The 13376-nt window shown below is 40.8% G+C and overlaps 1 protein-coding gene across 1 annotated transcript in view; it reads left to right on the plus strand.

Annotated features, from left to right (window-relative positions):
* dnah7 (dynein, axonemal, heavy chain 7) overlaps positions 1 to 13376 on the plus strand; it is a 129979-nt gene that overhangs the window by 40823 nt on the left and 75780 nt on the right. Inside the window, exons 23-27 of the mRNA XM_015371242.1 lie at positions 1451 to 1457; positions 1582 to 1796; positions 4970 to 5218; positions 6583 to 6732; positions 10830 to 11012. Coding sequence (XP_015226728.1) covers positions 1451 to 1457; positions 1582 to 1796; positions 4970 to 5218; positions 6583 to 6732; positions 10830 to 11012 — 804 coding nt within the window. The remainder of the gene's footprint in view (positions 1 to 1450; positions 1458 to 1581; positions 1797 to 4969; positions 5219 to 6582; positions 6733 to 10829; positions 11013 to 13376) is intronic.

Genomic DNA, 13376 nt, shown 5'->3' on the forward strand with positions numbered 1-13376 from the left:
GGCCAAGGGGTGCAGAAGCTTTGATTTCAAAAGTTCCTGCAAACTCCTAAGTTAGACGAGAAAACACAAAGTTGAGACCAAGAAACACATTTTTCATGAAGCTGTTGCAGAACTGGAGAGCTCCTTCAGTGACAGACTGCTGCAGCCTAAATGCACCAAGGAGCGTTATCACAGATCCTTCCTCCCTGCAGCTGTAAGACATTATAACCACCACTGTTCACAACAACCTCAATAAGTTGTTGCAAATAATGTTGAATTTTGCGCAGTTTCTGTCTCAGTCAGTTACATAACATGCTGCGTTCATTTTTGCACATCTCTGGCGTTGCTGCTATTTTCAGATATACATTACCGTAAAAATGTCTACAGCCGTATAATGATGATTTATTCCTCAAATGCACAGTATTTATTTTTGTAAAAACACTTTACAGTAAAGTATTTCTTTTTATGTTTTTTACTGTCACTTATTCTATTATTTTTATTTACTTTTAAGTTCCACCTTTGCTATATTTTTGTTCTGCTGTAACACCACAATTTGCCCATTGTGGGGCAGTAAAGGGGTTTTCTATTCCATCTAAACTCACTAAACAGATACAAAGGGAAAACAGTAGTGCTGCAGACCACAAGGGGGAGACGATCATCACCTCCTATAGAACCAAAACACCGGCTGTATCAGAACGTCCGCCCTAACCTCTCAATCACTATATAGAGCAGGGACTTTATAGTGAACTCAATTAACTGACCATTCAGACAGATGATCACTACTTTTGATCGCGTGACTCTGGCTCCATGCACGGTGTCAGCGCCATTTTGTTCCTTCTTGACCCCAAAACAAATGCTATGGTGCTTTACTCTTGCAAAGCATTCTGGGATACATCTGCTCATCAAATGCACATGGATACACACTACTTTTCAACGTGCATTGAAAATTTTGAGTCCACTTCTTTTTCATATTGCCCTGTATAACCCTATATAAATACTCTATATAAGGGTTAGGGTGGATGTTCAGAGACAGGTATAGATATTACTATGAATCAATATCTATGAAACAGACTCTTAATAAGGACGTATATGGGAGGTCTTCCATACAACATGTGGAGGTAATACAGGTATGCTAAGTCTGAACACTAATGTTCTAACACTACATGCTGTTATGTTTCTGCATAGCTGTGTGCATATGAAGAATAAATAAATATATAGGGGTTAATCTCCAAAGGTTTAAAAAAAGCAGGAATAATGGGTTGTTATGTAGGCATCAAGGAAGAGAGCATTCCAATTTTGGCATTTTTGACACCCAAGAAGTGTTTTCTGTAAATGCACCATTTGGCTGTGTCACTTTAATTATGCAGCGCCAGTTTGCATCTTTCCTTACCTTTCAATAGTTTTTGCTACTTGCAGAATTTTGACTTTGCATGTATTTTGCTCCATATCACTTATATCACGTCTCTTCCAGATTACATGTGGACTCCAGTTAGATGCACCAGTTCTGTGTCAAACGCCCGGTTCATCTGACATGTTTTCTTGTTGCATATCTCTTAATGTAACAATGTCTACTTTGTGATACATGTCTATTCTTTGTTACAGACCTCTCTCTATTATGTCACACGCCTTTCTCATATAATACCTCTTTGCTTCCTCCCTCTTGTTTTTCTCCTTTCTCCTTCTGGTGGCCTCTTCCTCTGGATGTTTCTTCCCTGCAGTCGGCTTTTCCAGACGAGAACGAGGACACACTGTTGCTAAGATCCATCATCGATGTCAATCTGCCAAAGTTCCTGGCCCATGATCTGAAGCTTTTTGAGGTGTGTTGAGCTCACGTTCTCTTGATTAATGGAGCACTTCACTGTAGCTGATGTCAGTCCATGTTAATTCCTCCTGTTTCATCTTTAGTCTCTATGCACAAGGCCTATCTATCATGATTTGGATCAAAACAGTTCCCTTTGCTTATTCATTATTTGTTTGCATACACCCCCAACCCTTTCATCTCAAGGTGAATGTGCAGTGCGTATACAGCACCCTTTTCTGGCGTTTCTCCCCTGTAAATATGTTTAAATTGATTTTTTTTTTTTTTTGTAGCAGTCAAAATAAGGGTTGTGTTACATTAAACTTGTTTAGGCTGATTAGAGATTTGTAGGAACTTTTTCATGGTATTCCAAGGCCTCTTGTTCCACTATGATGTAGTAATACTACCAGATTATCTTAATCACAATTCTAAATCTGAGAGAAGAGAGATCAGGTCATTGAAAAGGCAGATGATCTTAACAGCTGCTTCTGGCCTAAACCAGGCTTTATAGAGTCAAAATAATACTTGGAACCAAATTAAACTTTGGCAAAGTGGACTGAATTACAGTCCAGGGTTTTACCCCACTCTAGCTGTGCCTATAGGAGGGAATTTTTGATTTTGGCCAACTCTTCCACACAGACCTTCTCTAGATCAGTCAGGTTTCTGGGCTGTTGCTAAGAAACATGGAGTTTGAGCTCCTTTCAAAGATCTGGAGACTCGCTACGCCACGCCAGAACCTGGATATACTTCTTCCAGAGCCACTCCTTGGCTATCCTGGCTGTGTGCTTCAGGTCTTGTTGGAAGACCCAGCCTCGATCCATCTTCAATGCTCTAAACGAGAGAAGGAGGATTTTCCCCAAAATCTCACAATGCATGGCCCCGGTCATCCTACCATACAGTGCAGTTGCCCTGTCCCATGTACAGAAAAACACCCCTTAAACATGATGCCACCAACCCCATGCATCACAATAGGGATGGTGTTCTTGAGATGGTACTCATCATTCTTTATCCGAACTTGGTTACTGGAATTATCACCAAAATGTTCTATTTTTGTTTCATCTGACCACATGACTCCACTGGATCATCCAAATGGGCATTGGCAAATTTAAGACAGGCCTTGGCATGTGCTGGTTTAAGCAGGGGAAACTTCTGTGCCATACATGATTTCAAACCATGTGTTTTAGTGTATTACCAACAGTAACCTTGGAAACAGAGGTCTCAGCTCTTTTCAGGTCATTGACCAGCTCCTCCTGTGTAGTTCTGGGCTGATTTCTCATTGAAACTCCTCAAGGTGAGAGCTTGCATGGAGCCCCAGTCTGATGGAGATTGACAGTCATGTAATAGCTTCTTCCATTTTCAAATGATTGCTCCAACAGTGGACAGTTTTTCAACAAGATGCTTGGCAATTTCCCCGTAGCATTTTCAAGCCGCTTGGAGGTGTACAATTTTGTCTCTAGTGTCTTTGGACAGCTCTTTGGTCTTGGCCATGTTAGTAGTTGGATTCTTTTTTTTTTTTAAGGCACTAGAGGCTCGTTTTTTTTTTAATGGGCAGTAGGCTGACAGGAAAGGGGGTATGAGAGAGGGGGAGAGATATGCGGGGACCACAGGCCGGATTCAAACATGGGTTCGCCCACATCGAGGACTAACGCTTCCATACATGGGTTGTGTGTGCTAACCACTGCGTCACCAAAGCACGCTCCAGTAGTTGGATTCGTACCGATTGTGTGGGATGGATTGTGCTCTTTATGCAGCTAACAACCTCAAACAAGTGAATCTAATTTAGGATAAAAAATGGAGTGCAGGTGGACATTTTGAAGTAGGACTAACAGGTCTTTGAGGGTCAGAATTCTAGCTGATAAACAGGTGGTCTGGGTGAAATCGGTTCATGTGGGGTCTGCTGTGCTTGTCTGATGTTTGGAGATAACCCACTGTATGACTTAAACCGGGCATGCACTGTGAGATATTTTCAATGGTAGCACGCATTTATAACTCAAACTGTACCACAAAACCGCAGGGTTTACAAGTTCACGGCTCATGATGCATGTTCTCACACTGTACGACCTGACGCTCTGATGCGATCTACCTGCTCACACTGCACGTCTAAAAACCCCCCGTCGGACTCACCGCTGAGAGATGGTGCTGGTCAAATTCATCAATCTGGAAGAAGAAGAAGGAACTCCTTTGTTTGTACATGCGCAGTGTTCTAGGTTCTGGTAAATTGGCTCGTAGCTCTAATTCAACAGCAGGATTTGTCCACGATCACCTCACGATGTTCGACTGAAATTCAAACATGTTTGATTTTCTGCTGACCTTATGGTTCCTGATCAGGATGTGGTCGTGAGAGGCTGATCGCCCCTCGTTACCCCCGTATACACGCGACACAGGACACACCATGAGGCTGAAAGTTGGCCCAATCGAAAAAATTCTCGCACGACTGGAAAATCGGCCTGAAAAGTGCAAGAACTCATGCAGTGTATGCCCAGCTTTAAACTCTTCTAACCCTGATTTTTTTAAACATTACATGTGGGACATTTAAAATTTTAAAACAGATGAAACAGCGAAAGCTCTAAAACCTGCAGGACAGCAGCCCTCGGGGGCTGATTTTAGACATGCCTGGAGGAGAGCTCTGTAATAAAATAGCTTCTCAACAATGTTTTAAGCAAGTTATCACCCAAAATAATTGTGTCACCACAAAAAATGAAATACAAACAAGTAAATTTGCCTTGAAGTAAGTTTATTTTTCCTTGATTTGTGGAGATAAGACAATTTAAAAATTTTATATTATCTGTGTTTGTATTAGGAAAAAAGAATCATATTTTAAGGGCAAAGTACTAATTCCTGTGGCAGATCATCCTAAATTGCTCAAATTAAGGACAAATATATATATATTAAAATTTTACTTGTTCTTAGATCAGTTTTTGCAATGTGTTTGTCTAACAGCATAGTGAAATTTAAGGAATCATTTAATGAATCATTTCTTTACATACAGTGCAATATATAACAAATTAAATACGTTTAATATGCTGGTTTATGATCTATTTACAATGTCTGTTAAAATATATATAACTAAAGTCAACCTGCTGTTTTTTTCCCTCTTGGCACCATCTATCCTTTAAAACGATCAATGCAAGTGTTTTGTTTATTCCCTGCCTAAATAAAAATGTTCTGTCATAAATATCTCTTTTATCCCAGGGTATTACCTCTGATCTCTTCCCGGGTGTTAAAGTCCCAGAACGGGACTATCACATTCTCATGGAAGCCATTAAGGAAACCTGCCAGCTCATGAACCTTCAACTGAACAAGTTCTTCACTGAGAAAATCCTGCAGATCTACGAGATGATGATCGTAAGGCACGGCTTCATGATAGTTGGTGAACCATTTGGAGGGAAAACCAGTGCCTACCGTGTGTTGGCTGCAGCTCTTTGTGACATCTTTGAAAAGGTATGATGCTGTTTCAGTAGCGGGTGGAGAAAAAAGGGTGTCATTGGAATGTTTATAACTTTCTCTGAAGCTCTAAACGATCAAATGTTGTACATAAATGCGTTACAATGAATTTCCAGTCAAGAAGCTCCTGAATCTTTCAAACATCAAATTATTGATTCCTAAAACTTCAGAACAAAGGCATTCCAAAAAAGTTAAAAAACAATCCGCCGGACTTTGTTTCCAAGTTTGATTCTAAGGCTTAGAAAACCTACACAACCATGCAGGGAACAAAAACATCTTGCCTGGTCAGCCAGACCAACAATTGCCCCTAACGACCTCCCTTGCATGGACCAGTATAGGGTAGTGCAAGCTAACAAAGAACCCAAATGATTCCCCTTTCCTAAGGGGCGGACCCATTCTTCTCGTTCAGTTTGCATGTTTTCTAGGCCAAAACAAGTTTTTGGGCAATATAAAGCCTGGAACTCAATGCTAACTCTGACATTTTGAATTGAAAAGCCTCCTGGATGGGAAGTGTTAGGTTAAAAAATGTAGGTTCGTAAAAGAGGGACTGAGTCCAAACAGAAAGGGATTTTCAACAGCTTCTGCAGAAGGAGAAAGAGCTACACCCAACTCACTAACCCTCTCTGACGGACCTCCTCTGCAGAGCCTTTTTATTAACAGATCATAACACATGGGGTGGGTTACAAAACAGAATATTCTTCTGACAGGACAATTGATCAGGTCATCAGACAGAATGCTCCACTGACTGAATCACAAGACAGAGTGAAGCTTCTCCTTTCTTCAATGTTTCATATGCACACACATTAATTTTATAATCATCATTGAATAAACCTAACAGGAAAGCTAAATGTCTTCAGACTTGGAAACAAAGTCCAGTGGAATGTTTTTTTTTTCCTTTTTGGAATGACTATGACCTGGATGACTGAGAATCTTCACCAGAACTCAGAATAAAGTGTTACAAATAATACCTGAAGCCTGCATTTGAAACATTTTTTTTTCTCAAATAAAAACATTTGCTAAGCACAAAAAGAAGCAGATCCGGCCCATTGGACTTACATGGTTAGGTGGAGGAGACAGATAAAGGGCTGCTGAGAAACACTACATTAATCATTACCCCTGTTGTCATTTCCAGTTCCACCTCTTCCATCTCATTACTATCTTTGTGTTCCAGACTGTGTCCTAATCTTAGTTTCAGTTTATGCTGCTTTCCACAGCAGCATAGTGTTTTCACAGCAAGAGTTAACCAAGTAACTTGCAGATTAACAGGACTGTTGTAGGAATCTGCTGTTGCTCCTTTTTCTGTCTTTTTGTTTTCAGGTTATGATGCTCTATCTATGTAAAAACATCTTTCGTTACTTTAGGGTCTGATGGATGAGAACAAGGTCCAGATTACAGTAATAAACCCCAAATCTATAACCATGGGAGAGCTGTACGGCCGCTTTGACCCCATCACTCATGAGTGGTCCGATGGCATCCTGGCTATCAGCTACCGAAACTTCGCCTTGTCCAAGGTAAAACCGGCTCATCCTAGCAATGCTGTGGGCAATGCTGGACCCTCTTATTTAAGTAACCTACTTAAACATCTCTTATGTACATAAAGCCAGGGAAACATCCCCCCAAAAATGCTTTAAAACAATATATTGTATGAATTATAATTAATTGCTGTTTCTATTTGAACTGAATGTTCTTCTAAGACAAAGACATTCTAGATAACTGGTAAATAGCCTGTACTTATTTAGCGCTTTTTCAAGTCAGGAGACTTAACCAAAGCGCTTTACACTACATTCAGTCATTCACCTGTTCACGCACACACTCACGGTGGCAAGCTACATTGTAGCCACAGCTGCCCTGGGACTCACTGACAGAAGCGAGGCTGCCATAAACTGGCGCCACCGGGCCCTCTGACCACCATCAGTAGACAATGCAAGTGAAGTGGATTGCCCAAAGACACAACGACACTGAAAGCTGGGGCTTGAAACAACAATCCTTCAATTTCAGGGCAAACTCCTACACCCGACGCCACTTTCACCCCAAATAAAGGCTGAGTTAAAAAAAATATTCCACTAAATAAACAAAAGCAGACAAATTCAGAAAGACAGTTTAAATGCAGGATTCTTTCTATGCTCACTTGTCGCAAAATTTAAAGCAGCAAGTGTTGTGCCAGGCAGCAATCTCCCATAAAGAGATCCAAACCTATAACTTTGGTTTGCTGCTTCTCTATGCTAAAGATGGCTAAATTACTCAACACAAAGTCTTTGTAGAGTGGCTCTCCACCCAGATTTGTTTTAGTATCATTTTTACATTTTCTGTGATGCCTGAAGGCCGCCAAGCTCTGATTGCAAATGTTTGCTGGCGGTAAACGATCAGCCAACGATTCTGTCAGGCAGAGTACAGCAGCGAGGGAGAATCAGTCGATGCATCACACAGTATGATTCCTTTATAATGAGCAATTCAGAACTGAATCACACCGAGCCTGAGCAGCTGCTGCTGAATTTTTACCATTTCCACCAAAGCCACCACAGCCCCACAAGGAGAATGGGCTGATCTCCAACTCCACATCAGAGCAGGATAGATTATTGTTTGAAACAGTTGACATTTTAATTAAAAAGAATCTGGGTGAAAGAACGTCTGCTATGACGGCTGAACAATAGAAACGTTTGGTTGTCTTGTTAAAATTTGATCTTTAACAACTCTTTCATTTGCCAGATCTGCAGGGTAGGCAGGCGCTTTGCAGATTGTGGTGGAGATGATGGAAAATCATTTCCTTGCTCTCTTCATGAATTGTTCTCGAATGAACTTGTCACTTAAAAAGAATTTTCTGATATTTGGTTGTCATTTTTGCAACTTGTTCTTTGTTTCAGGCAGGATGACGAGCAACTGCTCTTACCGTTGGAACAAAAACATAAAAGAAAAAATCTTTCTAAAGTCATTTAAAAAAATTTAATTTTCCCCTACTAAGAGAAATCTGTGTTTGCTTTCACTGACTGCAGCATCTTTTTCCTAAATTGTTTAACGTCTGTTTATCTGGAGTCAGAAGCAGCAGTGAGTTATATTCCTTATATGCAGACTTTTTGTTAGATTATCGTATCACAACATACTGTAATCACGTCTCTCTCCAGCCCCAGATGGCCCAGTGCTGCCAAGCCCATTTGTTTAAATTATAACCCATTAATTTAAGGTGCCGTTCTTGTCTGGCAGAGAATCAACCACTCCTGTCAGCTCCTATTATCTCTCATTAGGTGTGCGTTTCCATCCGTCAGCAAACAGCCATCGCCTTGTTTAGAATTCACAGGAGGTAAAATGTGTGTTTGAAAGTCTGCACGGCCATTCCTGTTTGAGAAAGAGCGGGGAAGGTTTGATGGTAATGAAAGACTGGAGCCCCACCTTGTTGGATATGCATCATTCTCCAGAGCTGTAGAAGTCAAATTACACTGATAAGCTCTTTAAAAGTTGACACTTAAGCTCAAAAACTCAGTCTTTAGCAGAAATAACATTGGGGTAAAAATACATAGTCCATAAAACATTTAACCTTTAATCATTGAGGCTCTCATGCGGCTCCTCATTGGCTGACCCTTACTATCCGATTAGTCATAGGTCCCAATGAATATTTACTTAAGAAGTTTCTTCTCAACCAGACTTTTTATAGACATCAAAAACTTCTTCCATCATGTTGGTTGGATGTTTGACCACTCCTCTTGGCTTAATTGGAAGATCCCATTCAAACTGGTTGATTTTAATGCAACAGTACCTTCAGTTGGAGGGCGGTCCCACAGCATGATGCTACCATCTCCCTGTCTGACAGTTGTTTCTGAGCTTTGAAAGCTTCCCATTGATAAACGGACACCACATTTCACGAGGAAGAAGAAAACACAGTCGTTTAGAACTTTATCAAAGCCTTTCAAGAGCGACAGTCATTTCTTTCCTGGAGTTTTTCCACAATTTGTTGATAGTGGTGATATTTATGGCCAAAATCACCAAAGGTCTCCAAATGCTTACATCTGCGAACCCTCACACGGATCCCTAGTTACTCCGTGTAGAAATTTTCTTCAGAAGGGCATAAAAGGAAAAATTGACGTAATTGGGCCTGGAAAATGTGTCAAGCATAAACCAAACCTAACTCCTTGCAGATTCAAGACCAGCATGAAGGAGTCACCGTAAGTTTTTTACCTTCTTTCTTCAGCCTGCTTTATGGTTAATGCGTCCGTGAGCCTCTTAATCTGGAATCCGCATGGCCAGAATTACCTCACTGTGCATCTACGAAAATTTGTAACTACATGGACAGCTCTGTGCAGAAAAAACATGGTGGACAGACAACAGTACCGGTGAGGCTTTGCAAAAATTTGTGGTGGACGAACAGTGGCTGTCTAGTTCACCATTAGCTCAAGTAATAAGTCACCCATCCTGCAAACAGGAAGCCTGGGTTTGTATCCTAGCTGGGGGGAATGAGCTGCTAGTGTGAGTCCTTAGGCAAGACCCTTCATGCTAATGCCTGCTTTGGGTGAAGATGGCCTAGTGGTTAGGGCATTGTGCTGGGATTCTTAGGCTTTGAGTTCCAGCCCCACTCCCACGGACTGCCACTCTGGGTCCCTGAGTAAGACCCTTAACCCCACACGGCTCCCCAGGTGCCACACAATGGCACCCCACTGCTCCCCAAGGGAATGGGTTATATGCAGAGAGTTAATTTCGGTCCTCTGTACTTGTGACAATGTAATGATGATAAATACGCTGGGGAAAAAAATAACATACAGAGACATGTTATGATTTAGCCCATAAATGTTACCACTATCAACAGACTGATAAAAAGTATCGGAAAGAAACTATAGTCAGTCTTGGATTCTAGGAAGAGACTTTGAAAACCTTGGACACAGCTGCATTTTCTGCTTCTACGTTTAATGTTGTGTTGCAAGCTTGCAATGTGCGCTGTATATGCTCCCCTGGAGACATTGTGTTTGTCAAGAAAAACATAAGTGCATCAAGCATAACCAAGCCTTTAGTTGCAAAATTCTGGTATGGGGTGTTGAACTGGTTTCACTATGGATGTTACACTGGTATTCTAGCAGTTTCCATTTTATGGCAAGCATGTGCCTATTTTGTTCCTTTATGTTTCTGATTATCATAATTCCCTTCAGTCTTACTGAAGGAGTAACAACACACCCAAGCAAACTAGTAAGTTCAGCCAGTCAACTAAAACTCTCCTGCTAGGTTCCACATGAAGAACCTCCAGCTGACCTCCATGTCCACCCTATGGGCTCCGAAATCAAACACATGCTCTTCATATCCTTCTGAGATCTTACCCTAGTTTCTTGAAGTATCCCATTATTCTGGGCGCAACAACCTGCTGTCGCAAATTATTTAAAAAAAATAAGCTGCCATAAGCTCAATCATAGTCACTGACCAGAAGTGGAACGCCTTGTCCAGTAAAATAACTTTATAGAACCCCCAGAGCAGGTATTAAAATGTTTTGGAAATGCCTTTGAGCTTGTTTGTATAGGTTTGACCCTTTGTGATCTAAATAAAGCTCAGGAAGCATTCCTCTAGTTGACTCCAATAAATCACAGTGCTTATGGTGTTACAAGCTGAAGTTGAAGTCTCCTCTCTTTTCCATTAGAGCCCTGACAGGAAATGGCTGGTCTTCGATGGTCCAGTCGATGCAGTGTGGATCGAGAACATGAACACAGTGCTGGATGACAACAAGAAGTTGTGTCTGATGAGTGGGGAAATTATTCAGATGTCGCCTCAAATGAACCTCATCTTTGAGCCGATGGATCTGGAGGTGGCATCTCCAGCCACGGTGAGAATTACATTTACTGGGGATGCAGGTTTTATCTGTGTTCACTCGAAGCACATTATGCCTTGTGGTCATGCAAACTGCAGTTTTTTTAAGTTAATTTAAATAATATTTCTGTTAAGTTGCAAATCGCTGTTGAAAACCTCCAGCAATTGCATAAGCTAAACAAATGTATGGTTATTTTGTAGCTTTATTAAGGCCGTTCAGGTATTTGGTTTCTCTGTAGACCTCAGTAGTTCAGGTTATATGAACTACTTTTGGTAATCTACATTCTTTTAAAAGGATCATTTCCCATAATGGCCATTTGTGATACTTAGAAACTGATATTTACTTCACAAATTAAATATCCTTTGTTATATTTTTCATCAATGGAGGTCACCATTTTTTTCACCTGCGTACCCATGCATGCTGGGTAGATGACACGATTAGACCTGGAAAGGCTGAATGACACGGTTAGGTCTTGAAACTACTGAATGAACACAGTACGGCTAGCATTAACAGAGTTGTTTTCTACTGCATTACATTTGACTAGTGTAAATTTAGACAACGCCACACGGCGTCGCAGCCTATTCTGATTGGCTTGTGATCTATGGTTTACTATATTAGCTAGAGCTAACACCATTAGGAGAAGCTAATGTAAAATAAAAATCAAATAGTGAAATAATAAATAACTGTTTAAGGTGACAGGAAAGCATCTATAAGTTGTCGTAATACATCATTCTAATATCCTGGAGTCTATTGTTACAACCTACCTTTAGATCCCTTAAAGCACTTTTCCTTTCACTCCTGTCTTTGAATTTCTTTGACACCTTGGTGTTGTATCTTCAATCATTCTTGTGTTAAGCAGGAGTACCTGGAATACCTTAAGCAAGTGGAGAACATGCCTGGTGTAGGTACCAGATCGGCTCGGGTACCCCCTCTTATGATGTCAACATATGGCAACTCCACTCGGGCAAACTGTATTGCACCCGTTTCTTGAGGATCAGATCTCTTTTGTAGTCTTAACAAAATATTACCTATATTTACTATTATTTTACATTTCATTGGCGGTCTAACGTAGCCAACAGTATAAAGCAATCATTGTCAATCTTGAAGAACGTAATGCCTTCTAAGACAGACTGAGCTCTGCCATTTAACAAGGTGACTGTTGGGTTCAAAAATGTAGGTTTGTAAAAGAAGAACTGAAATACACAGTAAGGGATTTTCAAACACAGCTTCCTGCAGGAAGGGGAGACAGAGCTGCACCCAACACTCTCTCTCCCTCGGACCTCCTCTGCAGAGCGCTTTATGAACAGAACATAACACATGGTTACAAACAGAGTATTGTTCTGACAGGACAGTTGATCAGGTCATAAGCCAGGATGCTCCACGACTGAATCACAAGACAAAGTGAAGCATCTACTTGCTCAAATGTTTCATAAGCACACACAGACATTAATTTTAATATCATCGTTGAATAAACCTAACAGTGACAAAAAATGTCTCAGCTTATTTTCATTCTTTTGATTATGATCTGAGGACAGAGGAGGACAATTGGAACATCATAAAAATTACTTTTGTAGAGATTTTAGACAAATAAAACAGTTATTCTACTTGTAGAAAACATTGTTTTTGACACAAATTTAAAAGTAGTGAAGCTTAATGTGGCTAACTGACCAAGCTAATAGAGACTAACCTGTTAGCTACTGAACACAGCTAGCCACAGTGTTTAACAGCTCTCCCCCTTTATATCTTGTAGTTACTTTTATGTTGTTGTTATCGATCAGGTAAAACTTAATCGGTCATTAGACACACTAAAGCTACAGATGCTCCCGACTCTGCACTGATGCTGCGTGATGTTATTATAGTTGTCTGGATAACCACAATGTTTTACATCATGTGGCAATGTTCACCCGATCATGTAGCGTAGGGTCACTTGCATGAAACAGGATCCATGCAGATCTGATACTTACACTGGCCTGAAATCTAACCCGGATCCTTCTTGCTAAAAGGCAACAGTGCTACACATTGTTCCACCATACAGCCCATCGTTCTAATATATCTGAATAAATGTTTTGATCTCCATGCTAAGTGTAAAAAAGCCTTGGTTGGAAACTGGAAGTCTTTGTGGCATAGCTGGGTTAGCATCCCTTAGCAGCAGCCGCACAAACACCAGCTTCTTCAGCCAACTCTACTGTAACCTTCTTTCACCATTTGGTCCTCCTCATCCCCGCCACCTCTGATTTCTACATTCTTATCAATTTACTAACCTGACACCGCCAGATGGATTTGCTCCGCATATCCATCTGGAAACCTTCAGTTGAACTAATTTTGGGAAGGGGCGAAAATACTGGTTAGCTGATTGGCCTATGTTGGTGATAGACGGGC

Source organism: Cyprinodon variegatus, unplaced genomic scaffold (assembly GCF_000732505.1).
Source record: "Cyprinodon variegatus isolate N-32 unplaced genomic scaffold, C_variegatus-1.0 Scaffold3, whole genome shotgun sequence".
NCBI classification, from domain to species: domain Eukaryota; kingdom Metazoa; phylum Chordata; class Actinopteri; order Cyprinodontiformes; family Cyprinodontidae; genus Cyprinodon; species Cyprinodon variegatus.